At 36.6% G+C, this 14,800-nt stretch overlaps 1 protein-coding gene across 7 annotated transcripts in view; it reads left to right on the top strand.

The window, feature by feature from the left end:
• The window catches only part of VAMP4 (vesicle associated membrane protein 4), a 28,050-nt gene that overhangs the window by 6,605 nt on the left and 6,645 nt on the right, over positions 1-14,800 (top strand). For all 7 annotated transcript variants that reach the window (XM_031435770.2, XM_031435768.2, XM_031435764.2 and 4 more), the window contains 4 exons: positions 1,612-1,658; positions 4,087-4,137; positions 13,095-13,195; positions 14,152-14,231. In XM_031435770.2, the coding sequence (XP_031291630.1) occupies positions 1,612-1,658; positions 4,087-4,137; positions 13,095-13,195; positions 14,152-14,231 (279 nt within the window). The remainder of the gene's footprint in view (positions 1-1,611; positions 1,659-4,086; positions 4,138-13,094; positions 13,196-14,151; positions 14,232-14,800) is intronic.

Here is a 14,800-nt window from a genome sequence, read left to right as displayed (position 1 = left end):
TTTCATAAATAAATGCATTTAAGGTCACATTTTCCTTTAAGTACTGTTGTGACCATACTCTACAGATTTTGTTTTGTAATGTTCCAGTGTCATTGATTCTAAATAGTCTGTTAAATTTTCATTTACATTTTAACATGCTGTTAGAAGAGTGTTTTAAAATTTTCTTTTATTTGTTTTAACTTCCATTGCCTTATGCCCAGAGAATATACCTGTGTAATTTCTAGTTTGGGGAATTTACTAAATTCTTTTATGGTTTTTTAATTTCTTTGATACTTGAAAATGACATTTGCTGAGTACAAAGACCTAGGTTACTTATTTTTTCTCTTCTTGGTTTCTTCATCTCTGAAGGAGATGTTAAGTCTTTCCTATGATTTTGAATGTATTTGTTTTGTATATTTTGAGCAGCTTTGCTTTATATATTTTTAAGCTATATTGTTATATACAAACATTCACTGCTGTTAAGTTTTAGTGGGTTGTACATTTTGTCATTGTAAAATCTTATTTGATATTTAACGCTTTTGTCTTAAAATTTCTCTTTATGTTACTTTTGCTAATTCTAACATTCTTTTTGTTAGAATTTGCTAATATATCTTTTTCACCTCTTTCTCATACTTCTGCCTCTCTTTTTAAAGAACTCTTGTGGGGAGGGTATAGCTCAGTGGTAGAGTGCTTGCTAAGCATGCATGAGATTCTGGGTTCAATCCTCAGTACCTCCGCTAAAATAAATAAATAAACCTAGTTGCCTGCACCCCCAAAAAAAGATGGATGCAAAGAATTCTTATGATTATGTTTGATGCACATGATCAATCCATACCGATCTTTTCAAGATCCCTGATTTAATCATATCTGTGAAGTCTTCTACCATGCAAGGAAACACAGTCAAGGATTTTAGGGATTAGGACCTGGATATCTTTGGGAAGCCATTATTCTGCCTACAAGTTGTATACTATTTTGAGTTGTTGTATGTTGAAAAGGTCTGATTTTTGCTCTTCGTTAGCCTCCTTTTGAAACTTTATATCCCCTTTTTGGGGAGAGGGTGAGACCTTCATTTTAAGGAAAATAGTTGTATTTTATAAGGTAAAAGTATAAGGTTCTTTTTGTTTGGAAGTTCAAATATGTGTAGAGGGCTCCTTGTGGACTGAGGTGCTAGAAGGTGGATGGTGCCAGTTATTAAGCCCTTGTCTCCCAGCTCCAAACCTACCTTCTGTACTCTTCTCTCTGATGCTGGAGGTGGACTCTGCAGCTACAATTTTTCTTCTTTGCCTGCTGGCTCCCTCTTAGGTTCTGCCAATAGAGACTGGAAGCCAGGAGGGAGGAGAAGGGACTTGCTCCTTCCTGAGAGCCTGCATTCCTTACTCCCATGCCAGCCTTGGTGACCTCTCTACCTGTGGTCAATCAGAAGATTCTGGTATTATTATTTTCTTAGAAAGTCTGCAAATGTGGTTCCATATCTCTTAGTTTCCAATGCAGCACATGTAGTTACTCTCCCCTCTGTCTGGAAGTTTGGAGTTAAGACATTTTACCAGGATAGAACTTGTTTCATTACTCCCCGCTGGAAGTTTGTAAGCCCCTCTGAATCTGAAAACTCAAGTCTTTTTCTTTTTTTGACAGAGAAATCTTTTAGAAGATGATTCAGATGAAGAAGAGGACTTTTTTCTGTAAGTTATTTTTACAGCTTTATTGAGGTGTTAACTGACATACAATAAAATACATACAAAGTGTGCAATATGAGTTTTGACATATGCACTATATACCTGTGAAGTCATCACCAAGATAAAGTAATGAACATGGCCGGCACCTCAAAAGTTTCCTCATACCCCTTGGTATCTGTCATTCTCCTAGTCCCCAGGCAACCACTGACCTACTTTCTATCACTATAGCCCATATTTTCTGGAACTTTCTTGGAAGTGGCTGCTTTTCTCACTGGCTTCCTTCACTCTGCATAATTATTTTTACATTCATCCATGCTGTCTCATGTATCAATAGTTTGTTCCATTTTATTTCTTTTTTTCAAACTATTGAATGATACATTTTATTTGCTTATTTTTAATTTTTTGTCAAGGAGGGGGAAAGTAATTAGGTTTATTTATTTATTTTTGGAGGAGGTACTAGGGATTGAACCCAGGACCTCGTGCATGCTAAGCATGTGCTCTACCACTTGAGCTATACCTGCCTCCCCTTTTTATTTCTGAGTAGTAGTCCATTGTATGAACATACTGCACTTCATTCATCCATTCACTATTTGATGGATATTTGGGGTGTTTCTAGTTTTTAGCTATTATGAATAAAGTTGCTATAAACATTTGTGTATAGGTTTTATGTGGACATTTGCTTTCATTTGTCTTGAGTAAACACTTAGGAGTAGAATGGCTGGTGTATGTTTACAGCGCTTTTCTAAAGTGGTGTACCATTTATTTGCACCAGCATTGTATGGGAGTTCTAGTTGTTCCAAATCCTCATCAGCATTACGTATCATTTTAGCCATTCTTGTAGGTGTGTAGTGGTATCTCAGTATGGTTTTAATTTGTATTTCCCTAATTATAAATTATGCTGAACATCTTTTTTGTGCATATTTGCCATCCTCATATCTTTGATGAAGTACATATTAAAATTTTTTGCCCATTCTAAATTTGTTCTTACCAAGTTGTGAAAGTTTTTTATATATTCACAAGTTCTGTGTCAGATATGTGTTCTACATTTTGACATTCATCCATTCTGTCTCGTATCAATAGTTTGTTTCTTTTTATTTCTTTTTTTAAAACCATTGACTGATACATTTTATTTGTTTATTTTAAAATTTTTTTTGAGGGGGGCAAGTAATTGGTTTATTTATTTATTTTTGGAGGATAAAAAATTTAATAAATTGATTTCATCAAAATCAAAACTTTGATCTTCAAAAGATACAGTTATAAAAATGAAAAGATTAATTAAATAATGCTGTATGTCTTCCAAAGGGCCTGAGGACAAAACCAGCATACTCGTTCAAGATGCAGCTCCCACACACTGCGGTTCTGTCTGTGTTTGAAAGGGAGACAAAGCAAATAAAATTTCTGAAATAATTTTAAAAAATTAATCAACACCCATGTTTATAGTAGGATTATTCACAGTAGCCAAAAGGTGGAAGCAACCCAAGTGTCCATCAACAGACGAATGGACAAAATATGGTATATACAGACAATGGAATAGTACTCAGTCTTAAAAAGAAGGGAAATTCTGACACATGCTACAACATGGGTGAACCTTGAAGACATTATACTAAGTGAAAGAAGCTAGCCACATAAGAATAAATTTTATGTGATTCTTCCTAGATGAGGTACCTAGAGTAGTCAACTTCATAGAGACACAAAGTCAAATGGAGGTTGCCAGGGACTGGGAGGAGGGTGAAATGGGGAGGTGGTCTTTAATTGGTACAGAACCTATTCTTTTTTGTGTTTTGTGGTTTAAATCTTATTCTCTATCATAAGAAGAATGACAATTACTTAAAATATCCTAAAGTTTTCATTTCCAGAAAATTATAAATGGGTTAGTTTAAATGATACAACTCTCAACTTTAATGGAGAAATAATAATGTGAGAAATGTTAATATTTTGTACAATCTTACATTTCCCTTTAGCTGTCTTGGTGAGCTTAGGATGAGTAGTCAAAAAACATACTTGAAAAAATTCAGTGTTTTGCATAGACATTTCTCTATATCCATCCCTGACAATCATCATTTCATTATAGCCTAAATTCAAGATAAATTGTACTTCTAGTGTTCTATAATTGAGCATAAAGCTATTCATAGTCACTGACACTTTAGTTGTTATATTTCAGAGTTTAATGATTAGAACTACCTGTATATAACAGAATTATACAAAAAAAAATGATAACGTTCAGAAGAATTAAGTTAATTGTGAGGACCAGCAGTAAGTGCCAATGAAGTACAGACATGATTATATACCATTCCGTTCCAGCAATACCAGTAAAATGTGATTCCTTATGATAAATAACTGATCCGTGTTTAGAATTCAACTTGTGTGTGCTTTCTGTTTTGGGATTTGTTTTAATGCTCTCATTATTAATATGCACTTGGTGTTTTGTTTTCAGAAGGGGACCATCTGGACCCAGATTTGGACCTAGAAATGATAAAATTAAGCAGTAAGTTTGTGAGATACTCACTTGTTTAAATGATTATCATATTTCTGTGTGGACCAGGGGTTGACAAACTACCTCCCATGAGCCAAATGGCGCTGCCACCTGTTTTTGTAAATAAAGTTTTATTGGAACACAGCCATTCCTGTTATCTGTGGCTGTTTTTAAACTGCAGTGGCAGACTTGAGTAGTTGTGACAGACATTCTGGCCCACAAAATGTAAACTCTCTATTATCTATCTGGCCCTTTATAGAAAAAAATTGCTGAGCCTTGATGTACACTGAATATTACTACTACGTTGTAAAAACACAGTCATCTTTTTATTTGCACAAAGCTACCTCTTGTAGCTAAGGAAATGCAATTCCTGGTTGTTTTTCCTAATCTGATTACGTATATCAAATCCATTTATTTAGCATAATCTCAAGGTCTGTTTTGGTTTTAAATCTATAGCTTGATTCACATATTTTCAGTGTAATAAGAGTAATATAATAGATTTAGTTTTGTGACCAGAATTTGTTCACATTTATGACATATTCTAACCCATTTATTGACCTAAGTTTTATGGCTAATTAATTTTCAGTTTAATGCTTTTGCTGTGTCCGTTGTTGGTGGTAGATGGTGGATAGTGCTGTCGTGAATGTATCTAATGTTAGGAGCATATGAGTCCTGGCAAGAAGGGAGGAGGAATGAATGAAGCAGTGAAATAGCCCTGGACTCTGACTGAGCTATAAAGACTGGCCATGGAAGATAAACTGAGTGGCTTGGGTTCATGACCGAACTCAGTAGTCAGCACCCAAGTTCTTGGATGTAGACGGCGCGTAGTGGGAAGAGTGCTGTGCGGGGTACCCAGTGATTCCTGAGATACTTGGGATTTCATCAGGTAGCTGTTGGTGTGAAGAAACAGGTCCGCACCTCGCCTAATCCTGGCCAATGGATTCTGTAATTAATACAGAACTAAGGTACCAGCAAATTGGTTTGAGTCCTAAACAGGATGTTTTCATTTTCTATTGCTGCATAACAAGTGACCCTGAACCTCTCAGCCTAAAACAACACACATTCATCATCTCACATTTTCCTTGGTCGGGGGTTCGGTCACTGCTTAGGTGAGTCCTCTGTGCAGGGTCTCACAAGCCTGAAATCAAGGTGTTGCCAGGGCTTCAATCTCATTTGAAGCTCCCGGCCATGCTCAGGTCATTGTTGACAGAATTCACCTCCTTGCAGCTGTAGAGCCCAGGGTGCTGGCTTCTACAGGGCCAGCAGAAGAGAATGTCTGCTGCTTCAAGCCTCTGGTTCGGCCAGTAGGGATACAATGAGCCACTTGGATTTAGACCACTTTTTACTTATGCAGATTGTAAACGGAAGGGTAGCCCAAAGTGCCAGCTCCCTGGGTGCTTGTCCTGCACACCAGAAATGATACCGAAATAGGAGAGTCCAGGTGGCTGCAGTTTGAGTAGTGGGGTACGCTGTTCCAAAGGAACCAATTCTAGACTGCAGCAAAGTGGTTTTATAGGCTGCAGATAACCCTGCCGAAAGCCTTGTATGTCATCAGAAGCTGGGGGGGGGGGAGTGAAAAAAAAAACTGTCTCAGGACAGTCAGCTAGGGGACAGAGAGAGGTGAGTGGGAGATGGCCTCACCAGGCACTCATCCTCTTGTTTTTCGGGGGGACCACAGAGTGTTCAAAGTTGCGAGGATGCCATAGCAGAGCCGTTCCCCTACTCTGACCCAGAGTGACTTCAGTATCCACCCACATATGTACCTATCGGAGAGGAGGACTCCACTGATAACACACCTGTTTTTTTCCTGCCAAGATGCTTTGTTTCCTATCTGATACCCTTCTGCAAAGTGAGCCTGGTACTAAGTATGGCCTAGTGAGTCTTCTGAGTATGATTTTCCAGCTGAACCCCAAAGCCAGTGCCAGTTGTACAGAGTGGGCGTTGCAGAATATACGTTTGTGTAAGTGCCAAGCACACATACACGTGAATAGGTATACGTGCATATTAAGTTATCACAATAACTTTGGTGATCACAGAATTTTAGAACAGTAAGGGATTGTTGAGTAAGTACAGTGGTTCCCACTCTAGAGCTAAAGGCTTGTCAGACTGACTTAGAAGGTAATCAGTCATCAGGATACACAAATTAAACCTTGTTGGCACAGCCTCATGAATGCTTATCTAACCAGGGCATGACTCGAGCATGTGCCCAAGATGGTGGAGCACAACCTGCCACACCCATAGACAAATCCCTGGCATTAGTTTAGTAACTAAAATTGCTAGCACTGATGAGTTTCTTTAAGGTGTGTTATCACCACTTAATGCATAATATATAACTTGACTGTGGATCAGCAGCATTGTTGCTTGCTTTGAATCTGACTGTCATGTTGATAACAATCCCACAAAAAATACCTAATGTCACTTTTTAAAAAATTGAAGTATAGTTGATTTACAATGTTGTATTAGTTTCAGGTGTACAGCAAAGTGATTCAGATATATATAGATAGATAGATAGATATATGCAAAATATTCTCTGATATAAATCTTAGCAATGTTCTCCTAGGGCAGTCTACCCAGGCAATAGAAATAAGAGCAAAAATAAACAAATGGGACCTAATTAAACTCATAAGCTTTTGCACAGCAAAGGAAACCATAAGCAAAACAAAATGACAACCTATGGAATGGGAAAAAATATTTGCAAATGATGTGACTGACAAAGGCTTGATTTCCAGAATATATAAACAGCTCATACAACTTAATTACAACAACAACAAAAAAAAAAACCAATTCAAAAATGGGCAGAAGACCTAAGCAAGCAATTCTCCAATGAAGAGAATATCTAATTCTAATTATTAACACTAACACTAATTATCAGAGAAAGGCAAATCAAAACTACAACTACAATCTCACACCAGTCAGAATGGCCATCACTCAAAAGTCCATGAACAATAAATGCTGGAGACAGTGTGGAGAAAAGGGAACCCTCCTACACTGTTAGTGGGAATGTAGTTTGGTGCAGCCATTATGGAAAAGAGTATGGAGATTCCACAAAAAACTGAAAATAAACTTACCATGATCTAGGAATCCCACTTCTGGATATATATCCAGAGGGAACTGTAATTCGAAAAGGTACATGGACCCCAATGTTCATAGCAGTACTGTATACAATAGCCAAGACATGGAAGCAACCTAAATGTCCATCGACATATGACCGGATAAAGAAGTTGTGGTATATGTATACAGTGGAATACTACTCAGCCATAAAAAATAAAATCATGCCATTGGCAGCAACATGGATGAGCCTAGAGATCAGATTGTCATTCTAAGTGGAGTAAGCCAGAAAGAGAAAGAAAAATACCATATGGTATTACTCATATGTGGAATCTAAAAAAAAAAGGGAAAGAGAAAAAAAGGACACTATGAACTCATCTACAAAACAGACTTGCAGACATAGTGAATAATCTTTTGGTTACTGGGGAATGGGGATGGGAAGGGATAAATTTGGGAGTTTGAGATTTACAAATGTTAGCCACTATATATAAAAATAGATTTTAAAAAAGTTTCTTCTGTATAGCACAGGAACTATGTTCAATATCTCATAATAACCTTTAATGAAAATGAATATATGTATCTATACACATGACTGGGACATTGTGCTGCACACCAGAAATTGACACATTGTAACTGATTATACTTCAACTTAAAAAATATGTATATATTCTTTTTCATATTCTTTTCCATTATAGGTTATTGCAAGATACTGAATATAGTTCCCTGTGCTATACTGTAGGTCCTTTTAATGGGTTCTTTGGTATTCCAATGTTTCACTTTTTAGGGAAGATCTTGGGGGAAAGATTTTAAATACTCACATGCCTATGTAAAGTTTATGATTCTCTTTAGAATATTTCCTTTGATTTTAACTTAATAGCATTATTAATGCCACTCTAGTGAATTGTAGACATTCTCTGGCAGGGGTAGGAAATCTCCTAACTATAGTCTTGGTCCAACCAAGGAATGTTGGTCCCCAAGGAATGTTCCATGATGAACAGCAACGTGTGTGTGTGTGTGTCTGTGTATGTACACGTACACATAGATACAGTTGCAAAAATACAACCTAACTTTAAAACTTATTTTGTCGACAGTACCTAAATAGGCCACAAGATGGGGGTGTTAAATAAATATTTTCTTTATAAAATAAGGGATGAGTGTGTGTTGCAGAGCATGATTTTTTTTTCCCCTTAATGGAAGAACAGTGACATTCAACATATGCTAAGCGTTAGGAACTGTGCTAAGTGTTTAAAAAACACTGTCATCTAATTCTCACAAGGGGAAGATTATCAGCTTCATTTTAAAGGTGAGAAAGTATGAGGCTCAAAGAGGCTTGCCAAGTGACTTGCAAAGTCACATGCTCAGTAAGCGGTAAGGCTGGACTGCAAGCCCAGATCTGTCAGCGTACGGAGCCTGGCCTCTGTACCCTACACACGGCTTCCCAGTAGTGGTGATAATCAGAATAGAGCCCTCTCAGGAACACAAGTGCTGTCAGACTCTAAGGAGGATGTAAGACAGTGTTAAAATGTCTTCTTTCTGCATGTCTTTATCCTATTTTCCTGGGTATGTTCTCTTTCATGTCCTTTGTTCTACCACATGATTCTTTAACTGGAAATGATGTAAATCTCCACTCCCTTACAAAACTTGCTTTTCCTTTGAGTTCTTAGTTTTCTATTTCAGCTAATAGCCATCATCAACATCCACTCAGCTGCTCAAGTTGTAAATCTGGAAGTCCTCTACCCTTTTCTTGCCAGAACTCCTTTACCCATACGCAGCTAATCACTTGATTCCTGAAATATCCCCTCCTCTTATTCCTTTAGCCTAGAACTTTCCCACCATCTGTCAGCTTCTTTACACAATTCACTCTTAACCCCTCAAACTCAGCACCAGAATCTTGATGCCGTCTCTGGTCCGGGCTGGATTCACCTAGGCTTCACAACTGATCCCTTGGGCTTCCTTCCTTCCATTAGAGCACTTAACACATGGTGGTGTCATCCTGGCTACCAGTCTTCCCCACCAGACTGTAATCTTGATAAGGACCAGGCTCATGATGTTCACATCGGTATCCTCAGTGAATAGCATAATAAGAACTCCTTAATAGGCACATGAAAAAATGCTCAATATCACTAATTATCAGAGAAATGCAAATCAAAACTACAATGAGGTATCACCTCACACCAGTCAGAATGGCCATCATTCAAAAATCCACAAATGACAAATGCTGGAGAGGCTGTGGAGAAAGGGGAACCCTCCTACACTGCTGGTGGGAATGCAGTTTGGTGCAGCCACTGTGGAAAACAGTATGGAGATTCCTCAAAAGACTAGGAATAGACTTACCGTATGACCCAGGAATCCCACTCCTGGGCTTATATCCAGAAGGAATCCTACTTCAGGATGACACCTTCACCCCAATGTTCATAGCAGCATTATTTACAATAGCCAAGACGTGGAAACAGCCTAAATGTCCATCAGCGGATGACTGGATAAAGGAGATGTGGTATATTTATACAATGGAATACTACTCAGCCATAAAAACCGACAACATAACGCCATTTGCAGCAACATGGATGCTCCTGGAGAATGTCATTCTAAGTGAAGTAAGCCAGAAAGAGAAAGAAAAATACCATATGAGATCACTCATATGTGGAATCTAAAAACAAAACAAAACAAAACAAAACCCAAAGCATAAATACAAAACAGAAATAGACTCACAGACATAGAATATAAACTTGTGGTGGCCAAGGGGTCAGTGGGAGGGAAGAGATAGACGGGCATTTCAAAATTGTAGAATAGATAAACAAGATTATACTGTATAGCACAGGGAAATATGTACAAGATCTTATGGTAGCTCACAGAGAAAAAAAAGTGACAATGAATATATATATATGTTCATGTATTAAATATGCTCTACACTGGAATTTGACACAACATTGTAAAATGATTATAAATCAATAAAAAATGTTTATAAATAAATAAATAAATATTTTTGAGTGAATGAAGTACTTAATTCAGATCAGAAAATATTTGTTGAATGCCTGTTTTCTACCAGGCATATATCACATGACCTGGGAAACAGATGAGTGGGACAATCTCTGTTTTAAAGACATTTATCTTATAATAATAGGGACAAGGCCAACCTAAAGTATAAACAAATCAAAGTATTATAACTGCTATGAAAATGTATAAAACTGTGGGGAAATATGTCTTCACTTGTTTTTTTAAGAATTATCCTTTATATTAAAATAAATAAGTAGATAATTTTCTCTGTCTTTTTTCTATAGAAGTTGGGTTCTAGGCATGAAAGTATCTTGAAATACAGAAGCACAGTCATGAGATTTTTCTCCATCCTAAAATTGAATGAGGGTTATTCAGTAGCTGGATTAAGAGTGTTATACCAGTGGTTAGCAATATGTGAAGGAGAAAGTAACAATAATTTATTAATCACTTGGTAGAAAAATTAAAATGTTGGGTGATTTCCATTGGCCATAGAGATTTATTACATGTGTGTCATGTTGAGGTTAATACCCCTAGGTTTATGATAATCTAGTGAGAATTAATCTGGAATTTTATGAGTTGTGTTCCAATTAATCTGCCTATATCCATGGAGTCTTTTGTTTGTAGGGATTCTGGAACCATAACTGTTTCTTTAATTATTTTGTTTTTATTTTAAAATCACATGTACTATAGGTATATTAATATTCATAACAGCTCTACTCTGATCATGTGTAGGAGCTGCAGCACATTCTGTCCATTTCCACCCTGCTGTGCCTACTTTAGACTACTGTCATCTTTTCCCTGTGATGAAAAATAATGACCTGGGAATTTCAGGACTGGCCCTTGAGGAGCCATAGCTCTGTTTCCATTATAGTTAAATGGAGACCTCCACCTTGACTGCTTTGTATCTGTTTCTGAAGTAGCTGGATATGCTTTGCAAGATTTATACCCAAATTCACTTACTCAACAGATACATATTGAGTGCATCCTCTGCCCCAAGCAGTGTTGCAGGTACTGGGGCTACAAAAGTGAACAAAATAGACAAGATCTCTGCATTTGTTGAACTTACCTTCTAGTGGGGAGAGGCAGGAAATAAGAATGTAAATAAATAAGTAGTTTCACTTTGTGTTAAATGATGTAAATAGTATAAAGCCATGGAATAGAGACAGGCTGTTAAACAACTCTAAAGATTAATGCAGCACATTCATTGCACTTTCAAACATAAGTTCCATGAGAGCTGGAATTATTGTCTCTTTGTTTGTTCTCTTGGGTTTGTTCAGATTGTTTTCCTAGTGCCTACAATAGTACATAATAAAGTCTTAGTATTTATTGAATAAATGGATGAATTGCTAAAGTATTTCTGCCATTGCTCTTGTATAAGACTTTACATCTTTAGCTCTCTGCTTAGGAGTTACAAGACATCTTAGGGTTTCAGGGGCTCTTTCAGGTCTGTTTGGGCAGAAGAGAGTTCTGCATGTCCCAGCTTGGTTGTGCTTCAGTTTTAAATCCTTCAATAGAATATTGTGTGGGAGGCACAGAACTGTAGGAAGCCATGGTGAGCCCTGAAGCCTGTGTGTGGATAATCAATGGGCGTACATAATGCTTTTAATATGGGAGGGAGGTGACTATCATCAAACATAGTAATTGCTGCTTGAATCTGAGAATATGTCTTCTGAACCCATCTATGTCTAAACGGGCCTTCATTTTGTTTTTAAAATGATATGGAAGGGTTAGAACTCTTTTTCAAAATTACACATGTCCATCCCTCACTCCCAACTCACTAGATTAGTTTGGGAAGTAGTATATAGAGTAGAAGGCAATGAGAAGATGTGTATTGTGAAATTTTAAAAAAACTTCCTCGGTTATAATTGATAAACTGATACACTTCCCCAATTAGAAAGAACAATTGCATATCCCTATTTATTTAAAACATATATGTATATGTATACTTAATATTTATATAGTTGTTAGTAACCCATTTTAGGCAGTTTTTACATTTTAGACAGTTTTTGAGTTATAAGAGCCATAAGTTCACTTTATTTCTCCTTTTAAATATTTCACTGGCATGATTTATTTCATAAACTAATTTAAGGTAACATTTTATCTAACGATTGAAGCAACAGAGGGAAACTGGACACTTAAAGTAATTAGACATTTCTGGTTTTGTACTCTGGAGGTTACTCCTGAATGTGAGTAGGCAGCTGAGAACCAATTATTGAATGTTTGAATTTAGATTAAATCTTCATTGAACAATCTGAAATTTGGTTAGAACAGACCCTCATCACCTAATATAAAGGAGAAAATCGTACTTTCATTTTGAAGAACAACAGAAAATGCTTCCTCTTTGCTCCCTCCTGTGCGCTTCAAAACCCTTCCCAGGTTTTGCTGTCTTAAGCCCTGTTTAAGAGGAAGCCAAGGAGCCATGAAGAGTTACACCCATTGAGCATTCCTTACCTTTCCATTTTGGAAACTGAGTGTTTTTCGTAGGTTTCTAACGTACCTGGGCAAACTCCTTTGTTAGCCTTAGTGCGTGAACTGTATGTAGAGCAAAGGCAGGTTGTAGCTGTTTCTATGTGATGCCTCAGTGACCTGTTGAAAAAAAACTGACATGGATTATTTAGTCAAGCTATTTGACTAAACCCTGTAGTTACTGAGCATTGTGGCAGTACATTTAATCTGCAGAAACAGGGCTAAAAATAAACTGTCTTTAAGTTAAATACTACTTTTCATTTGTATCATGTTGTCTTTAATTGCCTGAGTACTCAAGCCCACAAATGGAAGGAGCGTTGCTGCAAGCATTGAACTTAAACATTTTATAGTCAAATAATTCCGAGACTTGCTACTTTCTGTCATGTCTAATGAAAGTTTCAAAAATTGTAAAATTCTCAAAAGAAGAATACGTTACTTGTTCATCTTCTTTTTTAAACTAGTGTTCAGAATCAGGTGGATGAAGTTATTGACGTCATGCAAGAAAATATCACAAAGGTAATTGAAAGAGGGGAGAGACTAGATGAGCTACAGGACAAATCAGGTACAGATGCTTCATCTATTTCTTGATATTATTAATCTGTGTTTTGATAGTTTACCTCTTCTCCCATTTTTCTAACCTAAGTTTAGGAATCTTGACTTGACAGAAAATGACACTTGGTTGTTAACTTGATGATTTTCATGTTTTAACTTGAGCTTCCTTTACTTTGAGTCATCTTACTGTTGTATTATTCTTTAATTGATCAGTTGAGAATGGAAAAATTAAAAATCCATTGTTAAAGAGCTAGAGTATTTCTTTCTTTTGTCCTGTTATGTTGTTGTGCCTTGTAGTTCTCCCAGTCTCAAGGAGGATAGGTCTAATCACTTCTTTCCAACATTTATTTCAAACTTATCCAGTGTTTTCACCTTGTGCTTTCTCTGGTGATTTAGTCCCTGTTCTTTACTGACAGATGTTCGTCTCTGTACTTGTACCAGTTCCTGGCACTTATTAGGCACTCATGTATCGTTTAAATGATGAATGACTGAATGAATATCTCATTAATCCTTGACAGACTTTTTAACCCCAAAATTTTCTTAACCACTTTTAAAATTCATGTTGTTTTGCTTCCAAATCAGTCACTTTTGGTATCTTGTAAGAATCTAGCCTTCTCAACGTGTAAATTTTTTTCTATAGATGTGCCAAGTATTTGATTTTTAAATAGTATTTTCTGCTAGAATTCATAAGTTTATTGAAAGCATCGAGGCCCTGGGAAGACTTCTCTTACTCTTACTGTAAAATTGGATTGAGTAAACTGACCTGCAGCCACTTTTTGCTTTTTGTTTTTTTTAGAATACAGAATGCCACAGTATGTGGGTGGAGGAAAGGGAAGATGTTGTTTTCATGCTTAAAAGGGATAAACTCATAGAAATAGGAATTAATATTTTCTTGTCTTTGTGTGACTAGATAAAAGAATCCTGTTATGTCGTTTAATACTTCTCTCCATCCTCTATATGATATAGAAAGCTTATCGGATAATGCAACTGCTTTTAGCAACAGATCCAAACAACTTCGAAGGCAAATGTGGTGGCGTGGATGCAAAGTAAGTAACTCAGAAGGTGCTGGATAGGTTGGTCAGAGTATTCAGTGGTACTAAAAGACATGACGAGAAAGGTGTCTCTAGATTATAAAGTCTGTGAGGGCAGGGACTACAACTGTCTTGCTTATTATTACATCTTCTGAACCTGGGACATGGTGGGAACTCAGTAAATATTTGTTGAATTAATGCCTTTTGGGACAGAAATAACTAAAGGAATCAGGAATGCCTAAAAGGATGTTTTCATGGATTTCTTCATAGAGAGTAGTCCACATTTTATTAATAATTTAGCTACTTCTAAACTTATCTTGTAAGAAATATTAACTGATAATTTATTATTAGTATCTTTTTGGAGCAACGTGTAGCATTACATAGAGATAGTTAAAAGACGGAATGCAAAGGGGAAGAGTACAGTTTAGTGGTAGAGTATGGTTAGCATGCAACAGGGTCCTGGGTTCAATCCCCAGTACCTCCATTAAAAAATAATAATTAATTAATAATTAATAAATAAACAAACCTAATCCCCCAAAAAAGTTATTAAAAAAAAAAGAATGCAAGCTAGAGAAAAATACAAT

The sequence above is a fragment of the Camelus dromedarius genome, chromosome 23 (genome assembly GCF_036321535.1).
Source record: "Camelus dromedarius isolate mCamDro1 chromosome 23, mCamDro1.pat, whole genome shotgun sequence".
NCBI lineage: Eukaryota > Metazoa > Chordata > Mammalia > Artiodactyla > Camelidae > Camelus > Camelus dromedarius.
The sequence above is the reverse complement of the archived record's forward strand: the minus strand, read 5'-3'. Positions and strand labels throughout refer to the sequence as shown.